The sequence below is a fragment of the Apodemus sylvaticus genome, chromosome 8, assembly GCF_947179515.1.
Source record: "Apodemus sylvaticus chromosome 8, mApoSyl1.1, whole genome shotgun sequence".
Lineage (NCBI taxonomy): Eukaryota > Metazoa > Chordata > Mammalia > Rodentia > Muridae > Apodemus > Apodemus sylvaticus.
In genome coordinates, this window is record NC_067479.1 from 96044680 (window position 1) to 96067473 (window position 22794).

Here is a 22794-nt window from a genome sequence, read left to right on the forward strand (position 1 = left end):
CACCTGAGGTTCAGAATTTTGCTAGTTCCCCCCTCCCCCCAGCCCCCATAGAATGTATTTTCTAGTTATTCATTTTCCTCTAATTCAGGCTTGCCGCAGGTTATCTCAGGAAATCACCATCCCGTGACTGAGGAACTCGCCTGTCCCCCCTCCTCAGCTCAAGTGAGTTTGCAAGGGTGAGGGGAGGCAGCCTTGGAGAGCCATACCTGCCCTTTGGTGCACTTGATCCCTTGCAAGAACTGTAGCCAGTGGTATCCTGACTTGGTTGAGCTGGTGGCAGGCATAAGGGTGGAGGGGTGTGGTTGGTGGACAGTTGGCTGAACACACCAAGGAGCATTGACCCAAGGCCAGTTCTAACCAGGACCCTAGAATGTAAGTGTTCTGGGTCAGTGAGTTGTATCAGGGGCCATGGGCTTCTAGACTCTGATGGGTGACTCTAGGGTTGTACTCTATATTGAACCTTGGACCTCCCCAGGCAGAAGAACATTAGTCAGCATACAGTAGGAAGGATCTACTCCAGGCTAGGCATGGCAGGGCAGGGCAGGGCAGGGCAGGGCAGGGCAGAAGAGGACCTCACGCTCAAAGCCATGGGGTAAGGAAAGACAACAGAGGTCCCTCTTTACTTGTGGCAGAACCTTTGGGCAGCAGAGGCCTCAGTAGGTCTGAGCAGAGAGCCTGGTAGTTCTCTACGAGTCAAGGAGACCTTTAAAAGTCCTGGGGAGAGATGGCTGAGGTTGTCTGTCTATCCATCAAAAGTCTGCCCGTTATTTAGATCTCTTCCTTGTGAAGGGGCAGGCAATTTGACAAGTGAAGAGAACCCAGTATAGTATTTTCCTGACCTGGGTGGCCTCAACCTGTAAGTACCCTGGGCTGACCGCTACCTTGGGGAGCGTTTGTCCAGAGTATGAGTTCTAGGTAGCATTTGGGAGCCACAGAAGGCAGCGATAGCAGGGATCTGTCACTGGGCTGGCTTCAGTGCTGCTTCCAGCACAGGGACCTGCAGTCCTCACTTCTGTGGAGTGGGGCTATAGTTGAGGTCTGGGTTCCTGACCCTTTGGCTTTGCCCAAGAGCAACGATACCCTGAACTAGTATTGCACGCCTAGGGAGTCACTGGTCACTTCTGGCCAGTGATCAGAGACTCCAGGGATAGTGAGTCTTGTCCTTTCTTATCTTTCTGAGCCTTTGCCCTCAGCCTTTTCTGGCCACTTACAGCCAACCCAGTGCCTGGAGGACCCCTGCCCCATTTCCAAGGCTATGCACCCATCCCTCTATGAGTTACTGCCTACACAGGTTCTGTGGTCTTCTGAGTGGGCTCCAGGACCTGAGCTAGGTTCCCCCTGAGGTAGGGTTGTGTATAGGAATAGCAGGGGGCTTGGGGCCAGCCGAGGGAGAGCCTGGACTTGAGGGAGGATAGGGACACTGGGTTTCAGAGTCTTTGGGAGACCCTGAAACCTAGGGGTGAACTCGAACCTATCCAAGCTTCCTCATGACTGAGTCCTGTGATTTGCGTTTCTTCCCCTGTCCATGTTCAGAATGAGCCAGCTGAGGCTGCTGCCATTCAGGTTAGGGCCACAGGCCACAAAGCTCCTGGCCACACGGGATGTCCCAGTGTTCAGTGGGCGCAGGAGGTCTTCTGGGCCACCAACTACCATCCCAAGGAGCAGAAGTGGAGTCAACTCCAGTTATGTGGAGGAGATGTACTTTGCCTGGTTGGAAAATCCACAGAGTGTTCACAAGGTTAGCATCTGCATTCCATGTTTATGGGAAGGAAGCTGTTGGGGTGGATGGCAGGATAAGGGACTGAGGTGGACCAGCCATTGTGGTCCCCACATAGCCAATGTGTGGCGAGAAGGGAGAGGCTTCTTGCTTTCTTACAAATCAAAGTATGTGTGAGTCCATCCCACTAGATGGACCATAAAGATTTCCTACATGATATGCCAGAGACCTGCCCTGCCTCTTATGCTGAGCTCTCTCCAGATGGCTCCTGGGATGAAATTAAGATATACATGCATATAGATGTGCCGTCTGATCAACTAATACACCTTGCTATCTAAAAGTGAAATGGAAGAAAAGGCAACAGTCACGTGATCCAGACGCAAGCAGTGTGAAAAGTCAAGAGGTCCCTCTTAGCCCACCATGGGGTTTGGTTTTTAGTTTCTTCTCTTTCTGAGATCTTTCTCTCAGTAAACATTTGCAAACATAACAGAATTGCCCCCTTTCCCGTCAGTGTGCCAGGAAATGATCTCGGTTTTTTGGCTTTGTTTTTGGCTTTCATTTGGTGATCTCAGCTCTTTCCATGTCAGTACAAGAAGAGCTCCATTGTTTGTTCCTGCCTGTGTAGTATTCTATCACATGGATGTTACCTGTCCCCAGGAGCGGACTTCTGGTTCACATCTTGTCTTGATTGCTGTGAATAGTGCTGCAGACTATTCTTTATCTGTACACACAGCTGACTATAGCAAAAGTTTTCTAACATCTTAAGAGTCCATATGTGGGCAGATATCCATGCCGTAACTGAACCCACATCCTGAGGAAAGCTGGGGAATGTGTGGGACTTGGGATAGTAGGAGGGTGCAGCCAAGTCCCTGAGCACCATGGTTCCAAGAACACTGAAGGCTTTGAGGATCCCAACTCTTCCCAACCTGACCTGGCTGGGCTCTTTCTTCTTCCTACCTAGTCCTGGGACAGCTTCTTCCAGAGAGCCAGTAAGGAGGCTTCTATGGGTCCTGCCCAGCCACAGCCCCCAGCTGTTATCCCAGAGAGCAGGGCATCAGTGTCAAGTTGCACCAAGACCAGCAAGCTGGTAGAAGACCACTTGGCTGTCCAGTCCCTGATCCGTGCCTACCAGGTAAGTGAGAAGGAGGATGGGGGTGGGGCGGGGTACAGGGAGTCTGAGCCCTAATGTCGTCTCCATGGAGAACCAGCCTTTGTCACAAGCCATTTAGAGCTTTTGATTGTACTGTTTTGCTGGCTTGTCTGTTTTCTCTGCACTGCCGTCTTCTTGCACATGATGCCCTAAGTACCTCGAGGAGCGCTTAGTAGGTTGCATTTAGCCTTAAGTGACTGTGGAGCATTCTGACACTTGATAACCATTCTCTAGTGTGGGCATTCCAAGAAAACGGGGACTGTTTGCAGCCGGAGTTTCATTAGTGAAGACGGAATGAATTAATAATTTAGCAGACACTGCTCCCCCACCAGCTGCTCATTCTGGAGGCCTGGGCTCTCTCACACCGGGTCCCCAGGCTGGCCCGGTGGTTGGCAGTGTGTCTTGGTGACAGTCCATGTTCTCTCAGCTGAAAGGACTAATTGGAGGCCTGCACTGGTATTGATGCCGTAACAGGTGCAACCATTGAGGATCTCTGTGGGAGCCGTGGCAGAAGGCATTTGACAAGGGAACCGTGGCATGCAGAGGGTGATTCTAGGGGTTCTGGGTCCTTAAAGAGACCTGGTAGGAGGGGCAGCAAGCTGCTACACGGACCTGGGAACATCAGGGCATTGGCAAATGGAAACAATGTGCTGCCTCTAACTAGGCATCCACTGTGTGGGAGTGGGAAGGAGTTCCCTGGGTACCTGGTGCCCAAGGGTCATGGTGGGGGGGGGGGGGCGGTCACACTGGCTGGAGGGCCCAGGGGCTTCATGCAGCACAGTAACTGTTATACCATCTGAGCATAAAACAAAACAAAACACAACAAAAAAACAATGAACTCCAAAATCTGAGACTTCACAGACCATGTGACGTCACAAGTGGAAAATTCCACACTCCATCTCATGTGATGGGTTGCAGTCAGAACACAGGCAACCTAAGAACTTTGTCCAAAACCACATTTCAGCTCTGCCTACAAGGTGTTGGTGAAACAAATGAATTTCATGTTTAAACTTGGGTCCTCTCTCCAACATATGTCATTATGTCTGTAAATATCCCCAAATCAAGAAGAGCGTGAAAAGCCAGATGCACCTGGCCCCAAGTATTTCCAATAAGGCATCTTCCAGTTCATTGTGTTTTCCTAACTGGGTGAAAGACACCGAGTGACCTCATAGATGAGCTTGACAAGAACAAGGACAGTCAAACTAGAACTGTCTTGTGTGGAGAGTAACATCCCGGATGCTGCTAGAGGCTGGCCTTACCTCAGCACAGTGCTCGGCCCTTTTGGTTCGGTGCATGTGGTATATGCATGTAAGTGTGCAGGTGTGTGTGTGTGTGTGTGTGTGTGTGTGTGTGTGTAGAGGCCAGAGCAGGATGCCTGGTCTCTTTACCTCTTCTTTATTGCCTTGAGATAATGTCTCACTGAGTCAGAGGTTTATTGTTTTGGGTAGGATGGTTGGCCAGCAAGCTCTCTGGGTCCATCTGATTCCATTAGTTTTAACGGAGGTTACAGGCCCACAAAATTATGCCTTGTTGTTTATGTGGTTTCTGGGGATTTGAACTCAGTCCTCATGCTCTCAGTCACCGAGTTCTTTCCATATTGTCCATATCGGAGCCCAGGAGTCTTGTTTCAAACCAGCTCTGTAGTTAAGGATGACTTTGAACTCCTGATCCTCTTGCGTCTGTCTGTCTTATAAATGCTGAGATGCAGCCATGTAGCACCATATCTGGCTTGCTCTCTCTTTTTTTAATTAGCCAGTACCAAGCTCAGGATCGTGTGGATTCAGGCATTGCCTGTTTGAATGTAAGATCACAGGAAAGCGCACAATGCAGCGGCTGACACGTCTCTCCCATGCTCTGTAGCACCATCTGTTTTTTGTATTTCTTGCTAAGTTTTTCCTGTAGAAGTTTTCTGAGTCGGGGTTTCTCTGCTCCATTCCCATAGTGTTTTTTCCCTGGTCCCTTCGTCCATGTAAATGAGACCTGAGCTCTAGAGGCTTCACCCAGGGTGGACTTGATTTCCCATCAGATTCTTGGTGTGGCTTTAGGGCAGTGAGCAGCCAAGCATGGTAAATATTTTCCTTCTGCCTGAGGTACTCGTCACAGGACAGCTCCCAGTCCATGGTACACTCAGGTGTACATCGCACAGCAAAGGCAGGGTTAGTTAGGGGGCACTTTATTTTTCCTTTTATTGACTGATTTTCAAAAGTAGATGCTTTGTGCATCCTTCGTAAGCAACCAGTGAAAGTTGTCATCTTCTTCCTCTTCTCCCTCCTCCTCTTTCTCCTCCCACTTAATAGTCTCTCCCACTACTGATTGGGCTGACTTTGAATTTATTATCCTCCTGCCTCAGCCTTCGATTGCTAAGATTACAGGCATGCACCACTATACCTAACTTTCTTCTTTTTCGAGTTTCATGTGAATGAACAAACGTCCACATATTAGATGGTTAGAGTGTGTCTTCATTCCCAGCCCCTGCAGTGATGAGCGCCCCTTTGCTCTCTGCTCTAATATGCTCCAAGTCTGTCTTTGTCACAGTTAGCTTCCCTTGTCAGCTTGACACACCTGGGAAGAGAGAACTTTGGTTGAGGAATCGCCTTGATCAGATTGGCCTGTGGACAAGTCTATGGGGCATTTTCTTCATTGCTAATGGATACAAGCAGGCCCAGCCTACAGTGGGCGGTGGGTCTGGGTTGTGTAGGAAAGGTAGCTGAGGAGGGCAGTAAGGAGTGGCCCTCCTGTCCTTTGATCCTCCCTGAGGTCTCTGCTTCAATTCCTGCCTTTAGCTTCTTGCCTTGAATCCTTGGTTTCGTCTCCCTTCATCATGGGTCTGTAAGCTAAATAGCCATTTCCTCCCCAAATTGGTTTTGGTCAGAGTTTTATTATAACAACAGAATGATAACTAGAATAGTCCTATATTTCCCCCTTTCCAGAACCAGATTTCCTGGCAGTCCTGAGAGTGTTCTCTATCAGTCTAGTCAATCTGCAGTGATCAGAGCTGCGAACTGTGTGCTTTTTAGAAAGACAGCATGCATTATGGATTTATTGTAATGCAGCTCTACACTTCAAATGCAGGACTAAGGGTTTGACCTCATCCGTCTTACGGCACCGTCTCCTTTCAAAGATGCCAACAGTAGATGTTGTAAGAGATGCCATGCAGTGCCTTATGTGATGTTTCCACAGCCCACACGCAACAGGCTTAGAATAACAATTCCCCACTGTTGCTGCTGACTGACAATAGGACGGCTTATGAATGTCCCCTGTAGTTCTGCTTGTCCTTAGGGAATATTCCACGGGCCACATGGAGTCATCCTCCCGTGCATAGGTGTGCTGCTGGGATACATACTCTTTGTCATATCTTACTATCCATGTTAAATCTTAATTTAATTATAATTAAAATGTTTATAGGGTTCCAAAGTCAAATCTACAAAATAATATATTCTTAAAAAGTCTAGTTCTTTGAAGTCTTAGACCCTCAATCTAGTTTTCACAATTCCTATATTGTCCCATCTCTATGTACAATAACTTTTCTTACTTCAGGGTTTCTTTGTAGTTTATCATTTCTCATAATGCCTGAGTGTATTAATTTTTGAAACCCTCTACTCGATCTTTTAAATGTTCTCTTTTTTATTCTTTATTATTTTGTTGAGTATATTCCTACACAAGTTGGGTATGGGAGATTGTGGAAAAGGTTTCATTATAGCAGGTGGGGATTTTCTTCACTCTTGTGTGTCAGACACTTTGGGAATTCACACTAATGGTGTATGGTACGTAACTTCATGTGCAGGTCCTTGTCTATGTTTGCCAGCCTTATATTGTATGTTTGAACTGAAGCTCCCACCATCTGCTATCAGGGGATTCCCTGGTGATTGACCCCACAGTAGGATGTGTGACAACTCGGAACTCTGAGGCTGGAAGTAGGGTGGGGCTCTGAGCCTCATGTGGGATAAATATCTGTCCAGCCTTATTATTCTTCCTTCTCCTAGATCCGAGGCCATCATGTGGCCCAGCTGGACCCCCTGGGCATCCTGGATGCAGACCTAGATTCCTTTGTGCCCTCAGACTTGATCACAACCATTGATAAATTGGGTAAGAGTTGCGATCCTTCCCTGTCCCTCTGTCACTGCCATGCTAGCTGGTGTCTGTGGCCCAGTGAGGAGTTGTCAGGGCCTGAAGCTCAGCCTGGGCCTAGCATGTCTCTGTTCAGGGCCTCCAGACAGGTCTCAGGGTGGATGCAGTAGGTACTGCAGAAATGCTCTCCATCCCGCCAGCCTGACCTCAGTTTGTTTTTCTCTGCTGCCTTGGGCTCTTTTCCAGCCTTCTATGACCTGCAGGAGGCCGATCTGGATAAGGAGTTCCGGCTGCCCACCACAACGTTCATCGGAGGCCCAGAGAACACACTCTCTCTTCGAGAGATCATACGTCGCCTGGAGGTGAGCCCAGGAAGGCATGTCTGGCTTAGCTCTGGAGCTCTTGAGCATGTGCAGAGGGATGGCGGGAAGGAGGGTACTTCCTTAGTACTCTCAGGCTCTGGGGCTGTCACCCCTCCTGCCCGTTGCTCACAGACTCTCCACCTGTCCCTCTTAGAGCACCTACTGCCAGCACATCGGCCTAGAGTTCATGTTTATCAATGATGTGGAGCAGTGCCAATGGATCCGACAGAAATTCGAAACTCCCGGTGTGATGCGGTTTTCCGTCGAGGAGAAGCGGACCCTGTTGGCTAGGCTGGTGCGCTCTATGAGGTCTGCACTACCTGATGGACAGCCTGCATGGCTGGAAAGGCCATGCTTGGTACCCATGGCGGAGAAACTAGCAAGATAAACTAGCAAGGGAAGGCAGGCTGACTTGCTCCCACTGCAGATGCCTGCAGAAGCCCTTAGGCGAAACATCAGGACCATGTGCTCAGTTAACGTGACCATCAGAGCCACATAGGTAGTCAGGGATGGGACTGCAGAGAAACACTGCAGTGGAGGTCACACTGAGCATGGGCAGAAGTGACAGCCTGTGGCTATAGGAGTGACCTGACAGAATACCATCCCCGCCATGGGGCGGGGGCGAGGTGTGTGTGTGTGTGGTGGCGCCCCTGGCAGGGGCAGTGCAATACTGACGCCTTGGAGGAGGGGACCGTCCAGAGCTGCAGGGGCCTGGAGGTGCACCAGGCTAGGCTCCTGGGTGCTGAGTGACTTTCTGAGCAGTGGGGTGTGGGCTCACCTTAAGTGTTGGCAGGGTAGAGGTGTTGGAGGCTTGCAGGAGGGTGGTGGGCAGGAATGCTGAAGGATGGCCTCTTCGGGAACTTTGACTGAGGAGAGAGTAGTATTGGGGAATGGGTGGCTGTTAAGGTTTGGGGAAGACTCCTGAGGTGCCCTGCCTTGTGCTTTTCATTGGATGAGTGTGACATGGCATCCAGGCTGGGTCCTGGACTATACTGGAGGGAGATGACGTTATCTTTCCTGTGTCCTGGGCTATTAGCTCCCAGTGCTCATGAAAAGCCCCCAGGAACCCCAACCTTGTCCCTTTCTACCGGTTCCCTCCCCTTCCCTTTTCCCCAAACAGGTTTGAAGACTTCCTGGCCAGGAAGTGGTCTTCGGAGAAGCGGTTTGGCCTGGAAGGCTGTGAGGTCATGATTCCGGCTCTCAAGACCATTATCGACAAGTCTAGTGAGATGGGGATTGAGAATGTCATCCTGGGGATGCCACACAGGTAGGGCCACTGAGTCCCCTCACCACGATGCTTGCTTTGAGGATGAAGGAGGTGGCTGGCGGTCAGGGTGAGGGGCATTGGTGGGATTTGAAGCAAAAAAGCAAGGACCTTGATAAGCTCTCAGGGCCCTTGCTCTGGCCTGTTCTTTACAGCAAGAGCCAGATACTTAACCAAAGTCACATGCAGCCAGGGCCCCATCAGATTCTCTGGTCATGTTGCTGCTTTCTCCAGGAGGGGCAGGACCTCAGACTGTGGGACATATTGTGTTCGAATCCTGTAGATAAGGAGAAGTCAAGGGTGTGTGCTTAGGGATGCTTGAGTAGATGGCCCTGAGTGGGCATCCTTTGGGCATGGGTCTGCAGAGATGGGTGCACAGTCAGTTTCCCAGCTTAAGGTGACTCTGTGTTTCCCTTGATGAAGACTGAATTTTCATTCGCCAGCAGTCTGTGGGACAAGGCTCTGTTGTGATCTAGAAAGCTGGTTGTGGTTGGACTAGGACACAACTGGAATGTCGATGGGACTCTAGACAGTTTCTGTCTTAGCAGGCCTGCCAGGAGTGTAAGGTTTTCTGTCATGGTCCTTTGGTGGTGGTGGTGGTGGTGGTGGTGGTGGTGATGGTGTGTCTGGAAATGCCCAGTGTCTGGTAGGAGGTTAGACAAAGATGGCTCAGGCATCCGCTGGGTGGGCATTTGCCTGAAGGGCTCTTGATCAGAGGGGCCTTCCTGGGCCACTTCAGGCTTCCGTAGTATGAATGGTAACCCCAGGGCTGTGAAGGGCTTTGCCCAGAGCAGCTGAGGAATGTTCCTTGTTCCTGATTGTCTGTGGGAGCAGGTGTGTGGAGGGGAGCTGACCAGGAGGATGCTCTCCCTTCCGGTGTGGAGCTGGGAGTCAGGCTTAGGGTCACTGTCACCCTGAAGCTAATGGGTTCAGAAGGAATTTTTTGAGTCACTTATATGTTCCTATCAGGCTGGTGCCCACCCTGCAGTAAGTACCTTGAATAGTAAGTTGAGGTTGGGCTGAGACTCTGGTCCATGGCTGCCTATTACTGTTCAGTGTTCTCCCCACCTGAGCCCCCTCTCTGCCCCATCCTGCGCAGAGCTGCTGCTGGCTGGGCTGGAGGGGCATGTGAGCCTTAGCGTACTGGTTTCAGTGTGCGGGAGGTGCCTACGTAATGGGCTGGGTCTCTCTTGGTAGGGGGTTGAGTAGGGCCATGCTGTAAGTGACTTGGTGGCTTTCTGCCCCTCCCCAAAGGGCTTTCTGAATCACTGCTGTGCAGGGAGTGTGCTTGAAGGAAGCTGGCACACTGGGACTACTCCAGGGCCTGGGACATCGAGGCAGGACGGGAGCGTTGGGCCTTACTTGGGCTCCAGCAGGAAAGGTTCTGATAGGCTCCATGGCAGGTAGGGAGAATGGCCGTGCTTGGCCAATGTAGGTGACCATGGTGTCAGGTGACAGCTCTGGACATTCTGGTCCTCAGGGGCAGGCTGAATGTGCTGGCTAATGTGATCCGCAAGGACCTGGAACAGATCTTCTGTCAGTTTGATCCCAAGCTGGAAGCAGCAGATGAGGTGGGTGTCATACTGTTCCTGGGGTACCCCCCCCCCCAGAGGGCCTGGTGTTTGGGAGGTGGGATGGGAGCTCTCAGGCTGACAGACATGGAATGCTTGCATCAGGTCCCTAAGGCTCTGTAAGTAGGTGCTGCAATGGGTCATCCTGGCCAACCTTACTATTTCCAGCTAGCAAAACTGAGGCCCAGAAAGGTGCAGGGGCTTCCCAGGAGTTTCTCCCTTGGGATTTTGTAGCTGAGCCTTCGTGTCCACAGCCCTTTTATTAGCCTTGAGTGACTTGTTGGCTCCAGAGAGGCATGGGTGGACTGAGGGCTTCCTGTGTCCTTGGCCCACCAGCCACAGCACTTATTTTCTTGTTCCCACCCTGTGGCTTGCATGCCACTGAGGTTCTAAGCCATGCCAAGCCCTCAGCCCTACTGCCTGCCTTCCTCTCCTTTGCTTCATTCACGTCTCTAGTCTCGTGTGTGTGTGTGTGTGTGTGTGTGTCTACATCTGTGTGTGTGTGTGATGTGTCTGTGTGTGTCTGCATCTGAGTGTGTCTGCATCTGTGTGTGTGTGTGTGTGATGTGTGTGTGATGTGTCTGTGTGTGTCTGCATCTGTGTGTGTCTGCATCTGTGTGTGTGTGTGTGTATGTGTGTGTGTGGTGTGTCTGTGTGTGTCTGCATCTGTGTGTACATGTGTATGTGTGTGTGGTGTGTCTGTGTGTGTCTGCATCTGTGTGTGTGTGTGTCTGCATCTGTGTGTGTGTGATGTATGTGTGTGTATGTCTGCATCTGTGTGTGTGTTTAATCCCATGTTCATCTGGTTTCCTTTCAAGAGGGAGGGAGGAGCTTTGTCTCTGAAGCCCTTACGGCCCAGCACAGGTGTTAGCTGGTTTAAGAAATTGGTTCAGGAGCACGTGACTCATGGTGGCAGAGCAGGCCTGGGGCCCACAGGGCTGGCTCCCAGCCCAGGGCCTTCCCGCATCCTCTTCATGTCGCTCAGCCCCGCCTTCACACCTGTAAGCCTCCATTCGTTCCTCAGTAGAACAGTCACAAAGGACCCTGCCCCATAACGGTGTGAGGAATTCAAGAGAAGATTCGGGGAAAGAAAACTGAAATTTTTGTATTAGTAGCACCTTTTTTTTTTTAAGATTTTAAAAAAATGTAAGTATTGTTGAAAGAAAAAAATAAAATTTGAAAACGAAATGGAACACTATTTAAAGAACACTTAAAACATTTCCTGTGTGATATTTCATCCCTGCGGTGTGTCCGCGTATGCCTGCCTGCATTTGTGCTGAGGTGTGTTCTCTGCAGACACGTATATTTGTCCAGGAGCCATGAGAACAGCTTGAGGCACTGTAGGTAGCTGGCAGTTTCCCTCACCAAGTCGCCTGTGTTCGGTGCTGGCACGAAACGAGCTTGGTTTGTTGGCGTCTTGCAGCTGCAGGGTTCCGTGTCAGGACTCTGCCTGCTGTAGCGAGCACCCTCAGCCTGCAAGTGAACACATGACCGGAGCTGTTAGGTGCTGTGGAGAAGTGCAGGAGCCTGGGGCAGGAGCAGGCACCTAGGGGGCCTCCCTGGGCCCACCCACAGCACTCGCGGACCACAGCTGCTAGCCTTTTTCTGTTTTTCCTTTGCCAATTGGATGGGTACAAAATGATTTAATTTGAACGTACTTTTTGAAATGAATCAACTATTTTGAATCTCTGTGGTTCTTTCTTGTTCTGCAAAATCCCCTTCCTAGCTTTTGTTTATTTTCTTGGAACTTTGGGATTTGACTTTACTAATTACAAAGCCAGTTTGCATATTGAGAGCAATTAACTCTTTCCCTGCATTTGCCATGCCTGCTTGTTTTCCACTTCGGTACTGTGCCTGGATTTTCTTCCCCTTGCTAATAGAAGATTTGCCCTGGCTTAAGCTATCTTACCACATAGGGACTTTATATATTGTTTAGAAAGTATATTTTCTCCACTCCTGGATCCTAAAATATCCTCCAATGTCTATGCATTTGATTTCATTGGTGTGAGGAGTAAGGGACCATTGAGCTCTGGTACATTCTAAGAAGCCTGGCAGGTCGGCTCAGCATGGTCCTGAGCTGCCCTTGGTTCCACCCTGGAGGTGGCAGGTTCATCATGTCCCACCCTTACCCTCAGGGCTCTGGTGACGTCAAATATCATCTGGGAATGTACCATGAGAGGATCAACCGTGTCACCAACAGGAACATCACACTGTCGCTGGTAGCCAACCCTTCCCATCTAGAAGCCGTGGACCCTGTGGTACAGGGGAAGACGAAGGCAGAGCAGTTCTACCGTGGGGATGCCCAGGGTAGGAAGGTGAGTTTCTCTGGGTCCATAGAGCGGCACCTGGAAATCAGCTTGAGAACCAGGCTTGGAGATATTAGATCCTGAGGACACAGATCCTGGATCTTGATGGAAGAGGAAACAGGTTGGGCTTCACAGGCTGGGGTACAGGATGCTGCTTGTTTATACCCTGCCATTCAGGTCATGTCCATCCTGGTCCATGGGGATGCAGCCTTCGCTGGCCAGGGGGTCGTCTATGAGACCTTCCATCTGAGTGACCTGCCTTCCTATACCACCAATGGCACAGTGCATGTTGTGGTCAACAACCAGGTAAGGCTCTGTAACAGGCTGCATGCCCCTCCTAGAAGTCCAGGTTGTGGGTTGATGGGAAATGAGAGGCAGCCGTGGTGTTTAGACCTCTGCCCTGCAGCTCCTCAACACATGTGACGTCAGGTAAAGAACGCGATCCTTAGGCCAGCAGGAAACCTCTGTCAGGAACCGGACTCCAGCCTGTGTCCTGAGAAACTGGCACATCCATAACATATATGCACTGGACACGCATCTATATACGTTTATGGACAGTTTTGTAACTACTGGAGGTTATATATCCATAGGCCCAATGACTATGGATCCAAAATTTTCAGAGCAGGTGTGGCAGTACCGACCTGCTACTCTGTTCCAGCTAGTACTTCATAGAAAGTTCATGGGCAGTTTAAGCTGTATAGTGATGTTGTCTCAGAAAACCCAGGGAGAATGCTTGCCTAGCATATATAAACCTTGGGTTTGAACCACAACATCCCACATACAAAAGTAACCAGGCAAAAAAACAAAACACTAACCTGTACAGAACACTAACGGGCTTTTTTTCTTGTTCTCTAAAGTTTATAATATGCTGACGTGACTATTTACATATGGTTTACATTATATTATGTATATGATTAAAGGTGTGGAGACAGAATTTAGTATCTAGGACTGGGGTCCTGACAACATTCTCCCAGGCACCTAGAGACACCGTATGTAGCAAGCAGCACAGGGGACAGCACAGTGGCTGGCTGTGTTGCTGTGGTGACCTCCCCCTCTCCTGAGCACAGTGGTCTTGGTAGCCATGTTCCTTGCTTCCAGGCAGCAGAGTCGGCCCGTGTTCTCCACCCATTTGCAGTAGCATTTACTCTTTCCTGAGTTTTGCCAGGGGTAGGACTTTAGTAAGACTTCCTTATAGATGAGGACAATGAGGAATGGAAACATCTTGTCCAAAGCTCTGCAGTCACTCTGGCAGATCAGATCCCCCTGGCCCGTGGACCTGTGCAGCACAGCGGCTGGTTGAAAAGCGGGCCAGCCTCCCTGCTGTAGCCACTGCTGCCCCATAGCAACTGCTCTAACAGCTGGTCAAGGGCTCATTGGCTGTTACCCCTTTCCCCCCCCCACCCCCACCCCCGTGTGTGTCCTAGATGCTCTGATCCCTCCCACCCCCAGCTTCCTGATTGGCCTGTCACTGTATGTCTAGCCTAAAGCAAGCAGGAGTTCTAGGCACAGCAGTATATGCCTGTAGTTCCTCTAGAGCCTAGGACAGGAGGATTACTGGCGTCCAAACCTAGTGAAATCCTATCTCCAAAAAGGATACACAGAGGGGCACATCTGGCTTCTCCTGCCTTGCAGATTGGCTTTACCACAGATCCCCGAATGGCTCGCTCCTCACCGTACCCCACGGATGTGGCGCGGGTGGTCAATGCACCCATCTTCCACGTGAACGCAGATGACCCAGAGGCCGTGATCTATGTGTGCAGTGTGGCCGCTGAGTGGAGGAACACCTTCAACAAAGATGTAGTTGTAGACCTGGTGGGTCTGGGCACTGACTCAGGGCAGGGGCGGGGTAGATGGCTTATTCCTGCTATTCTGGGTATGATGCGTATTTGGGCGTGCTGGAGCCAGAGATGGAGTGAGTAGCCCATTCTTGACTTGCCAAGAAAGTCTGGTATGTTTGAGGGTGCTGGGGCCATGCCGATGGCCCATCCTCATGTGTGGTTAGGGCTTCAGTGATATCTTCCGCACTGAGGGCTAGATGCTTTTAGACGGAGGGTTGGTGTCACCAAGAACCACCCGTCTGTGCAAAGGCCTGGGCATGGAGTGATCATTCAGTGACCGGTGAGAGCGGGACCTTTGGAATGCTTCAGATGGGAGCCTGGCCTGCGTGTGCTCTGTGCTCTCAGCCTGTAGTAGGGACTGAACCCCTCCTGGCTGCCCGCGCAGGTCTGTTACCGCCGGCGTGGTCACAATGAGATGGACGAGCCCATGTTCACGCAGCCGCTCATGTACAAGCAGATCCACAAGCAGGTGCCCGTGCTGAAGAAGTATGCAGACAAGCTCATCGCCGAGGGCACAGTCACTCTGCAGGAGTTCGAGGTAGGTAGGCGGGGCTTCCAGGCACGAGCCTCAGATGGACAGAACGGGAACGTGGGGTGACTGCAGATGCCATCAGCCCAGAGCTAAACATCAAAGGTTAAAGGGAGTAGCTGATGTTCCATGTCTCCAGAAGTCTCTGGTTTTAAGAGGGCACAGGAATTTAGTGCATGGTTACACCTGGGACAAGCTAAGTTTCAGGCAGGAAAGGGACCCTTCTGTAGGGATGTCCTGAAAGGATTCTCTAAAAGGTGTTATTATATTGGGATCATGCCTAAAATTGTTATAAACACGTTAGTCCTTCTGCCTTTATGGTAGAACCTCTGAAATCAAGGTGAGTCTCTCCTCTGTCTCCCGGATCTCCTTCCTTAGCATCCCCTGGGATCTTCAGGCTTTGGAGTATCTGTCCAGGACCACTCTGAGCTCTGAGGTCTAGGCCTCTGACCATGGCATCCCTATGAACCGAGAAATAGAGAGTTCTAGAACCTGGTGATGGAGACCAGGGCTTTTGAGTCTGGGCTAACTGACCTTCTTGGATGACTGTCCACACCTTCCTCTCACTTCCAGGAAGAAATTGCCAAATATGACCGCATCTGTGAGGAGGCGTATGGCAGGTCCAAGGATAAAAAGATCCTGCATATAAAGCACTGGCTGGACTCCCCCTGGCCTGGTGAGTGAGGCAGTGCAGCTCAGTGATCCCTTTGAACCTCCTTTGAGCATTGGCACAGGAAAAGGACTGCGGTGGCTCTGGAGAGCAGCCTCTGCAGAGCTAGAAGCTGAGGCTTGTGCCTGGCGTGCAGGAGTAAGCTGTTCCTGCAGCTGGAGGCAGGCCAGTGTGGGGGAGGTGGCATCAGAGCAAGCGTGACTGCCTGTGCCTTGCCAGGGATGAGGGTGGGTGGTCATGGGGGCGTCTACTAAGAGGACCCCTCTGGTGGGGCCAGGATGGGCCAGCTGTGACCTCAGGGTCCTGGGGAGTATTAGGGAAGGTGTAGGGGCTGTGGCTGTGACTTTTCATCTGTGGCAGATCCCAAGGGTATACACTGATGTCTCTGGAGGTAAGGAATTGAAGTCTTCTTATCCTGGGACAGAAAACTAACCAGGGCTGTCAGAGTCCCCTCCCCTCCCCTCCAGAGTATGAATGGAGTCTGTCCCCTCAGGCTTCTTCAATGTGGATGGGGAGCCCAAGAGCATGACATGCCCTACGACGGGCATCCCTGAGGACATGCTGACCCACATTGGCAGTGTGGCCAGCTCTGTGCCCCTGGAGGACTTCAAGATCCACACAGGTGAGGCAGCTGTGTGAGCTGCAGCATGGTCCCCGTCAGAGCTGACACTATATCCCCCAGGGAGATTTGCTGGGATATCAAGGGAGAACAAAGATTGTGGCATGTCCCCGCTTAGCCTCTTGGTCTCCTGGTTTGGCTCTCAGAGCCTCAGATGGGCCCCTTCCCAGGTTACTAACTCCACTCCCAGTGGATACGGGGAGTTAGGTATTTATGGATACCACGTTCTAGCTGGGTGCCAGGGTGAGGTCTTAGATTGGTACCTTGAATCTGCCAAAGACAGCCTCCAGGGTAGCCCTGGGCCATTTAGGAGAACAGAAGCTTGTACTAAGATGTCTATGTCTCCTCTAGCTAGCCTCTGGGAATGCAACTCTCACAGTATGTATGAGGTACTCACTGACGGCACCCAGGCTTAGAGCTGTATTCTGTACACATTGCAAGGGTCTCGCTGGGTGTGTGGTGTTAATTAGTTTCGTCTCCTCTTCTGGAGAACGGGGACAGTTCTCCATGGAAGTGTCATAGAGAATTCTGACCATTCTGACATTACTACTTCCTCCTTTGGAGAGGAAGCTCAGATCAGCCCTGGTCTGGCAACAGGCTAGGGAGGAGAGTCTGAGGGGACCACCCACAGCCTTTGCTTTCTCCCTGGGCACTTGCCCCATGTGTTCCTCGTTCTCACAGGCCTCTCTCGCATTCTGCGTGGCCGTGCAGACATGACCAAGAAGCGCACAGTAGACTGGGCGTTGGCCGAGTACATGGCCTTTGGTTCCCTGCTGAAGGAGGGCATCCATGTGCGGCTCAGTGGCCAAGATGTGGAGAGGGGCACATTCAGGTGAGGCCGAGGCTGGGCTCTGCTCCCCTGAGCGCTGGTCTCCTTTGAGCCCGTGGATCTCAACTCAGCAGAACACAGGCATCCCAGGGCTTAGAGCTTTGAAGTAGACCTGGCTCTTCCTCTCAGGGAACTCCCTGGGGGGACATTTGTCTCGCTAAATCCATAGTCAGGGCCACATTTTTCAGATGGCCCCTTTCCTGACCCTCACACGCTGAGCTGACTGGTTGTCCTAAGCTTGTGGTCACTCGTGGCCCTCAGGAGCCTTTATTTCTGTAATTGGTGACCTGCGTCAGCCTAGAGTGACCTCCTTGCTGCTTGAGTTTTGGCATCTGAGTGAGGACTCATATTTCTTCTAGGTTGGGCCCCTAAATAGTCAGAGTCTTGGCTCAGTGTCATGTTCATTGGTTTCCGGGACCACACGCCATTTTTCCGTTCCTGAGCTCATTTCTGCCAGCCTGATTTCAGCTTGGATCCAGGCAGCCATCAGCTGCATCCTGAACTGCATGCCAGTCTTTGTCGGGCTTGGGCCTCAACCCGGTGGTCCCCTTACTCTTTCATCTTGGGGTCTTCCCAGTGCTTCTCAACCTCTCCGAGCATGGGCAGGGCAGATGTGGTGGTTGGGGTGGTAGGACATGTAGGGGGTGTGACCTGCTGGGGTCTCAAGGGATGCTGGCAAGGCAGCTCTCCCTGGTTCCCTCTGTGGCTGAGGAGCTAGGTCAAGAGACGTAGCTTTCAGAGCTAGGCCTGGCCCCCCTCATGTACTGTGTGGGTGGCCGGCAGGCAGGGAGCAGGGCCGGCAAGACACTGGGTAAGGAACATATTGCTGTGTAACCTTGCTGTGGCCATTTCATAGGACCTTATAGGCATTTGGGGACATAACAAGACCGACTTACCTGCTGCTGCCCATGTGACAGCTTCCTTGCTCTTGTCCCTATCCTGATTCTCTCTCCCCAGCCACCGGCACCATGTTCTTCATGACCAGGAAGTTGACCGGAGGACATGTGTCCCAATGAATCACCTGTGGCCTGACCAGGCCCCCTACACTGTGTGCAATAGCTCCCTCTCAGAGTATGGCGTTCTAGGTGGGTGGGAGGCTCCCTGGGATACCTCAGGGTCTGGGAGGGTGGGCAGTCTTGGAGACTGGGAAGGAGGACAGAGATATTAGGATGGCCCTGAGGAACTGTGGTTGGACCGGTTCTTTCCTGAGACATTTGGGAGATAAAATCATGTCCCATGTGGTCCAACAGGCATCTCAGTTGCGGAAAAGAGATATTTGCTTCGTTTTCTTTCTGTTTGCTGTTTTTGTTTGTTTGTTTGTTCAAGACAGAGTTTGACTCTCTGTGTAACAGCCTGGCTGTCCTGGAACTCGTTTTGTAGACCAGACTGACCTCAGATTCGCACTGATCCACCTGCCTCTGCCTCCCAAGTGCTGGGACTAAAGGTGTGCACCACCATACCCAGCTTGCTTTATTTTCTGTATGACACCTAAACTCTTTCCCTGGATGCCAACCACAGAGGATCCATATGGAAATCCAGTAGAAGCCATATCAGACTGTAGCCATGGCCATGAACACATGGTCTTAAGCCTACCTTCTCTTTCCTGCACCCCAGGAGCCCAGTGTTGGGGTTCACCTGTGAGGTCCCTCCCCTCGGCTTACCTGAAGCCAGCACGCTTGCCCTTTGACTTGCTGGGGTTCAGCCCCACCTGCAGGGGTTACCTGTGGGCTTGTGCGTGTTCCCAGGGGTCTTTTTGACTGATGGTCTATGTGGTGTCCCCAAGGGCCACATAAAGCTGCACATGGCAACATGTGGTGTAAGAAAAGCATGCCTCTACATCCAGGAACACACATCCAGGCCTCTGAGGCCCAGTGAGCCTCTGCTTCTTCCTGGTGTATTGGGAGGATCTGGTTGGGACTGGGAAAGGCTGGATTTAAGTGGAACCACTGCTGCTTGGTAACACTGCCCTGAGCTGTCTTGGTGTCCTTTGCCTAGGCTTTGAGCTGGGCTATGCCATGGCCAGCCCCAACGCCCTGGTCCTCTGGGAAGCTCAGTTTGGTGATTTCCACAACACAGCCCAGTGCATCATCGACCAGTTCATCAGCACTGGCCAGGCCAAGTGGGTGCGGCACAACGGCATCGTGCTCCTGCTGCCCCACGGCATGGAGGGCATGGTGAGGGCTGGAGGCCTGGCAGGCCTACCTCAGAAGGGCAGGCTCACCCCCTGATCCCTTGAAGAGCCTTTTAGGCTCCTGGAACTTGTGATCCAGACTTAGGGGCAAGGTGGGAACAGGCACACACAGGGTCAATCTGCCCCCCGAAGCCGTCTGGGCCCAGCAAGCCTGAGGTTCTGTGGGCTCAGTCTGGGTCACGTGTGCTTTCAGGGTCCAGAGCACTCCTCAGCAAGGCCGGAGAGGTTCCTGCAGATGAGCAACGACGACTCAGATGCCTACCCAGTGAGTGCCGCCTGCTGTCCCCAGGCGGGCGGGCGGGGAGTGGCGTCCAGGTGGAGAGTGCCACTCCTAGCCACCAGTGTTCACTGCAGGTGTTCTCTGAGGACTTCGAGGTGAGCCAGCTCTATGACTGCAACTGGATTGTGGTGAACTGCTCTACACCAGCCAGCTATTTTCATGTGCTGCGCCGACAGATCCTGCTGCCCTTCCGCAAGCCCGTGAGCTGCCTTAGCCTTATAGCACCGTGACGGTGCAAGGGTTGGCTGTGGGAACCCATAGATGGATAGGAGCTACTGGCAGCTGGCTTTTTACCTTCCAGCTCATTGTCTTCACACCCAAGTCTCTGCTGAGGCACCCCAATGCCAAGTCCAGCTTTGACCAGATGGTGTCCGGTATGTGTCTGACCTGGGCCTGGTGGGCCTCCTTCACTGCGGTGCTGACCTGTCATGTCTATTGAGTGGAGGCTGCCCCTAGAGCTCCCTTGGCTTCTCAGCCTCTGTCTTCATTGTCCCTCCAGTGGCTCCTGTCCTGGTCCTTACCTGTGACAGCATTGGGAGATCGGCACCTTGGCCAATATTATTCAGATCACTTAGAATAAGCTCCAGTGTCCAGGGAGTGGGCGGGCTCTCTTACCTGTCAGTTAGGGCTGACAGGAGATGAGACCCTGGCAGAGCAATGTCTGGTTTGCTGGATATTAAGCCCCCATCACTCATTTTTTGTCTATAGTTTTACTCATGAACCAAATAGACATCACTGGCTACCCTTCCCCAGGAATCAGGGGCCAGGAAAGCCCATGAATACTCGAAGGCTGACCTGGTAGGAGCGTAGGGAGGCCCAAGAATGAAGCCTGTGGCCAACAGGAGATCTGGCTTGGCTGAGTCCTGAGTAGAGACAGGATCTAGCCAGTCAGGGCCTCAGCAGTGTGGACACTTGAGGGGTTCATTGTTGGGTTTTATCTGCACGTCCATCGTGGGAAGGCAGCTGTAGTAGACAGTCAGATCCACCAGTGCGACTGCCCCCTGGGAGACTGGCAGCTCTGTCCCTACACCTGGCGGCAGCTGCCCTCTATACTTCAGTGCCCTCGGAGGGGTGGTGATACAGGGACACCACAACAGCTCTGAGGAGTTTTACAGCATCAGGAAGGAGAAATGGCCAAGGCTGGGAGACCGAGGCTCTGCTTTGGGGCTAAGGGAGGAGTATAGGGTGACCTCCCAACAGCTCACCTTTGTGTAGGGGGGTGAAGTGCCATGTGTAATGTGGGCACTGGGGTGGGGGACAGATCTGGAGCAAGATGGTACTATCCTGGGCCCCCATGTTACCTGCTGTGTCCCTCGGACCCTTTCCATTCCTATACCCCATACCTTGAATGTGTTCCTAAATCTCTGCTCTTGTCCACAGCCTTGTCTTCCCTCTCCCTCTGACAGCAGAGGGTATCATCTGTCCTTTAATCCATCTTTGGGATCAAAAGCCATCTAATGTAATCAGCCTGACCTGAATCAGCTCAGTGGCTGGGAAGAGCCCAGGGATGGTTGGGGTGTTCTTTGCCTCCATTGCCCCTCTGGGTGCTGATACCCCCAAGGTGCCTGGTCCATCCTTTAGGAACTAGCTTCCAGCGGCTGATTCCCGAAGATGGCCCCGCGGCACAGTCCCCTGAGCAGGTCCAGCGGCTCATCTTCTGCACGGGAAAGGTGTACTACGACCTGGTAAAGGAGCGCAGCAGCCAGGGCCTGGAGGAGCAAGTGGCCATCACACGCCTGGAGCAGGTTTGCTGAGTGTCTCGCTGCTGTAGTGATAGACCAGGTCCACTAAGCGGCCCCTGGCCCTGTGGTGTGTGGCACGGTGCTTGTGAGTGCTTATCTGTCATGCCCACACACCACAGAGCAGGCTCTGCCCATTGTCCCTCCTTGACTGAGCCTTTGTCTCTACCTCCCCAGATCTCTCCATTCCCTTTCGACCTGATCATGCGGGAGGCAGAGAAGTACTCGGGAGCTGAGCTGGTGTGGTGTCAGGAAGAACATAAGAACATGGGCTATTACGACTACATCAGCCCGCGCTTCATGACTCTCCTCGGCCACTCCCGGCCCATTTGGTACTGGGCTAGAGAGCTTGATATCTGCCTCTACCTCTGCTAGCTAGCTTGCACTGGCTCTTCATCCTGGCAATCCCATACTAGGTTTTCCTGCCCCATTGGCAGTGCCACTGAGAACTAGCTTTCTCTGGCTAGCATTTGAGTCCCTACAGGGTCTGAGCTCTCTGTCTACAGGTTTGCGTACCAGGGTTGGGGGATTGCCAGTGGGACCTTCAAGGATCATAAGCCTAAGGACTCTGCAGCAAGGGTCAGCTCTCCACCCTTGAGTCTTAGCCCCTTGGCTTTCCAGATCCTTCCCTCTGCCAGAAAATGATAGTGTAGCAGTGTGTGCAGGCCGGCCTCCTGAGGGGCCTAGCAGGGGGTCATCACTGGTGCTCAGTGCTGGCATCTTGGTCTTTGTGAAGATGGTGGCAGGGATGAGAAATGTGGAAACAGCCTAGTGTGTTTGCTTCCGCAGTCTGTGGCTGTAGCATGATTGGTATCCCCATGGTCACGGAGCGGGCCACTTCTCCGCCCTGTGGCTGGGTAGCTGAATTTGGTGTAGGCCCACAGTGCAAGGACTCTAAGTTGAGGACTGCCCAGGCAGGTAGTCGTCTTCATGACCCTCCCAGCCCTTCCCTAAGCTGACTCTCCTCCTCCAGGTATGTTGGCCGCGACCCAGCAGCTGCACCAGCCACCGGAAATAAGAACGCCCACTTGGTGTCACTGAGGAAGTTTCTGGATACTGCCTTCAACCTGAAGGCCTTTGAGGGCAAGACGTTTTAGAACGAGGCCACGTGTGCTCAGATCTTGCTGAGGGAGGTTATCTGGAAACTCTGGGGGCCCAGATGAACCACATTCATGTAGCAATTGGGACCAAAGAGTAGCACTGCTGGCTTTGGTCTCTGTTATTTCAGAATTGGTCAGGACCAAGGATTAGCCTTTCTTAGATGGAGGGAACATAGATGTGGTGTCTCGCCAGCCCTGCTAACCTTTCTGGAATTTTTTTATTTTTTAATTTTTTTGGTGGTTGTAGTGGTTTTGTCACTAGCTTTACTGGCAGTGTCCCCAGCCACTGGAGCTCTGTAGAATCGCTCCCATGCTGGCAGACTTAGTTGCCGATCACCCCGTAGTAGCCAGCTCGTCTGTAGATTCAGAAATGCTCTCTGTTGTGCTCTTGGAAGGAGAGTTCAGCAGTAACAGCAGGTGAAGCTCAGCCACACTGGGCAAGGCAGTGTGAGATGCAGCACGCATGTGCGAACCAAAGCAGGAGACCAAAGCGCACAGGAATAAAGACATGCCTGAGAAAGCCGTTGTCCTCCTTCCCTCCCATGGGGCTGGGGGAGGGGT

At 52.0% G+C, this 22794-nt stretch overlaps 1 protein-coding gene across 3 annotated transcripts; it reads left to right on the plus strand.

Annotated features, from left to right (window-relative positions):
- Positions 1-1534: 1534 nt before the first annotated feature.
- On the plus strand, positions 1535-22723 carry Ogdhl (oxoglutarate dehydrogenase L). Of its 3 annotated transcripts, XM_052190646.1 has the most exons (22): positions 1535-1738; positions 2679-2849; positions 6851-6953; positions 7182-7297; positions 7452-7606; positions 8418-8564; positions 10042-10132; positions 12268-12447; positions 12616-12744; positions 14071-14250; positions 14662-14814; positions 15379-15481; positions 15969-16097; positions 16776-16926; positions 17881-18008; positions 18919-19097; positions 19308-19379; positions 19469-19594; positions 19696-19768; positions 20976-21139; positions 21311-21465; positions 22107-22723. In XM_052190646.1, exons 1-22 carry the CDS (start codon positions 1535-1537, stop codon positions 22228-22230), a joined length of 3033 nt encoding a protein of 1010 aa, XP_052046606.1. In that variant the 3' UTR covers positions 22231-22723. The 3 variants fall into 3 exon arrangements, with proteins under 3 accessions (XP_052046606.1, XP_052046608.1, XP_052046607.1); XM_052190648.1 differs by lacking the exon at positions 14071-14250; XM_052190647.1 differs by lacking the exon at positions 2679-2849.
- The last annotated feature ends 71 nt before the right edge of the window (positions 22724-22794 follow it).

What these genes read in the sequence shown, in the direction of transcription:
- Ogdhl (XM_052190646.1), top strand. Translation starts at nt 1,535, where the DNA reads ATGAGCCAGCTGAGGCTGCTGCCATTCAGGTTAGGGCCACAGGCCACA. An exon ending in GGGATGCCCAGGGTAGGAAG is followed by an intron (nt 12,448 to 12,615) that starts GTGAGTTTCTCT and finishes CCTGCCATTCAG; the next exon opens with GTCATGTCCATCCTGGTCCA. An exon ending in GGCCACTCCCGGCCCATTTG is followed by an intron (nt 21,466 to 22,106) that starts GTACTGGGCTAG and finishes CTCCTCCTCCAG; the next exon opens with GTATGTTGGCCGCGACCCAG.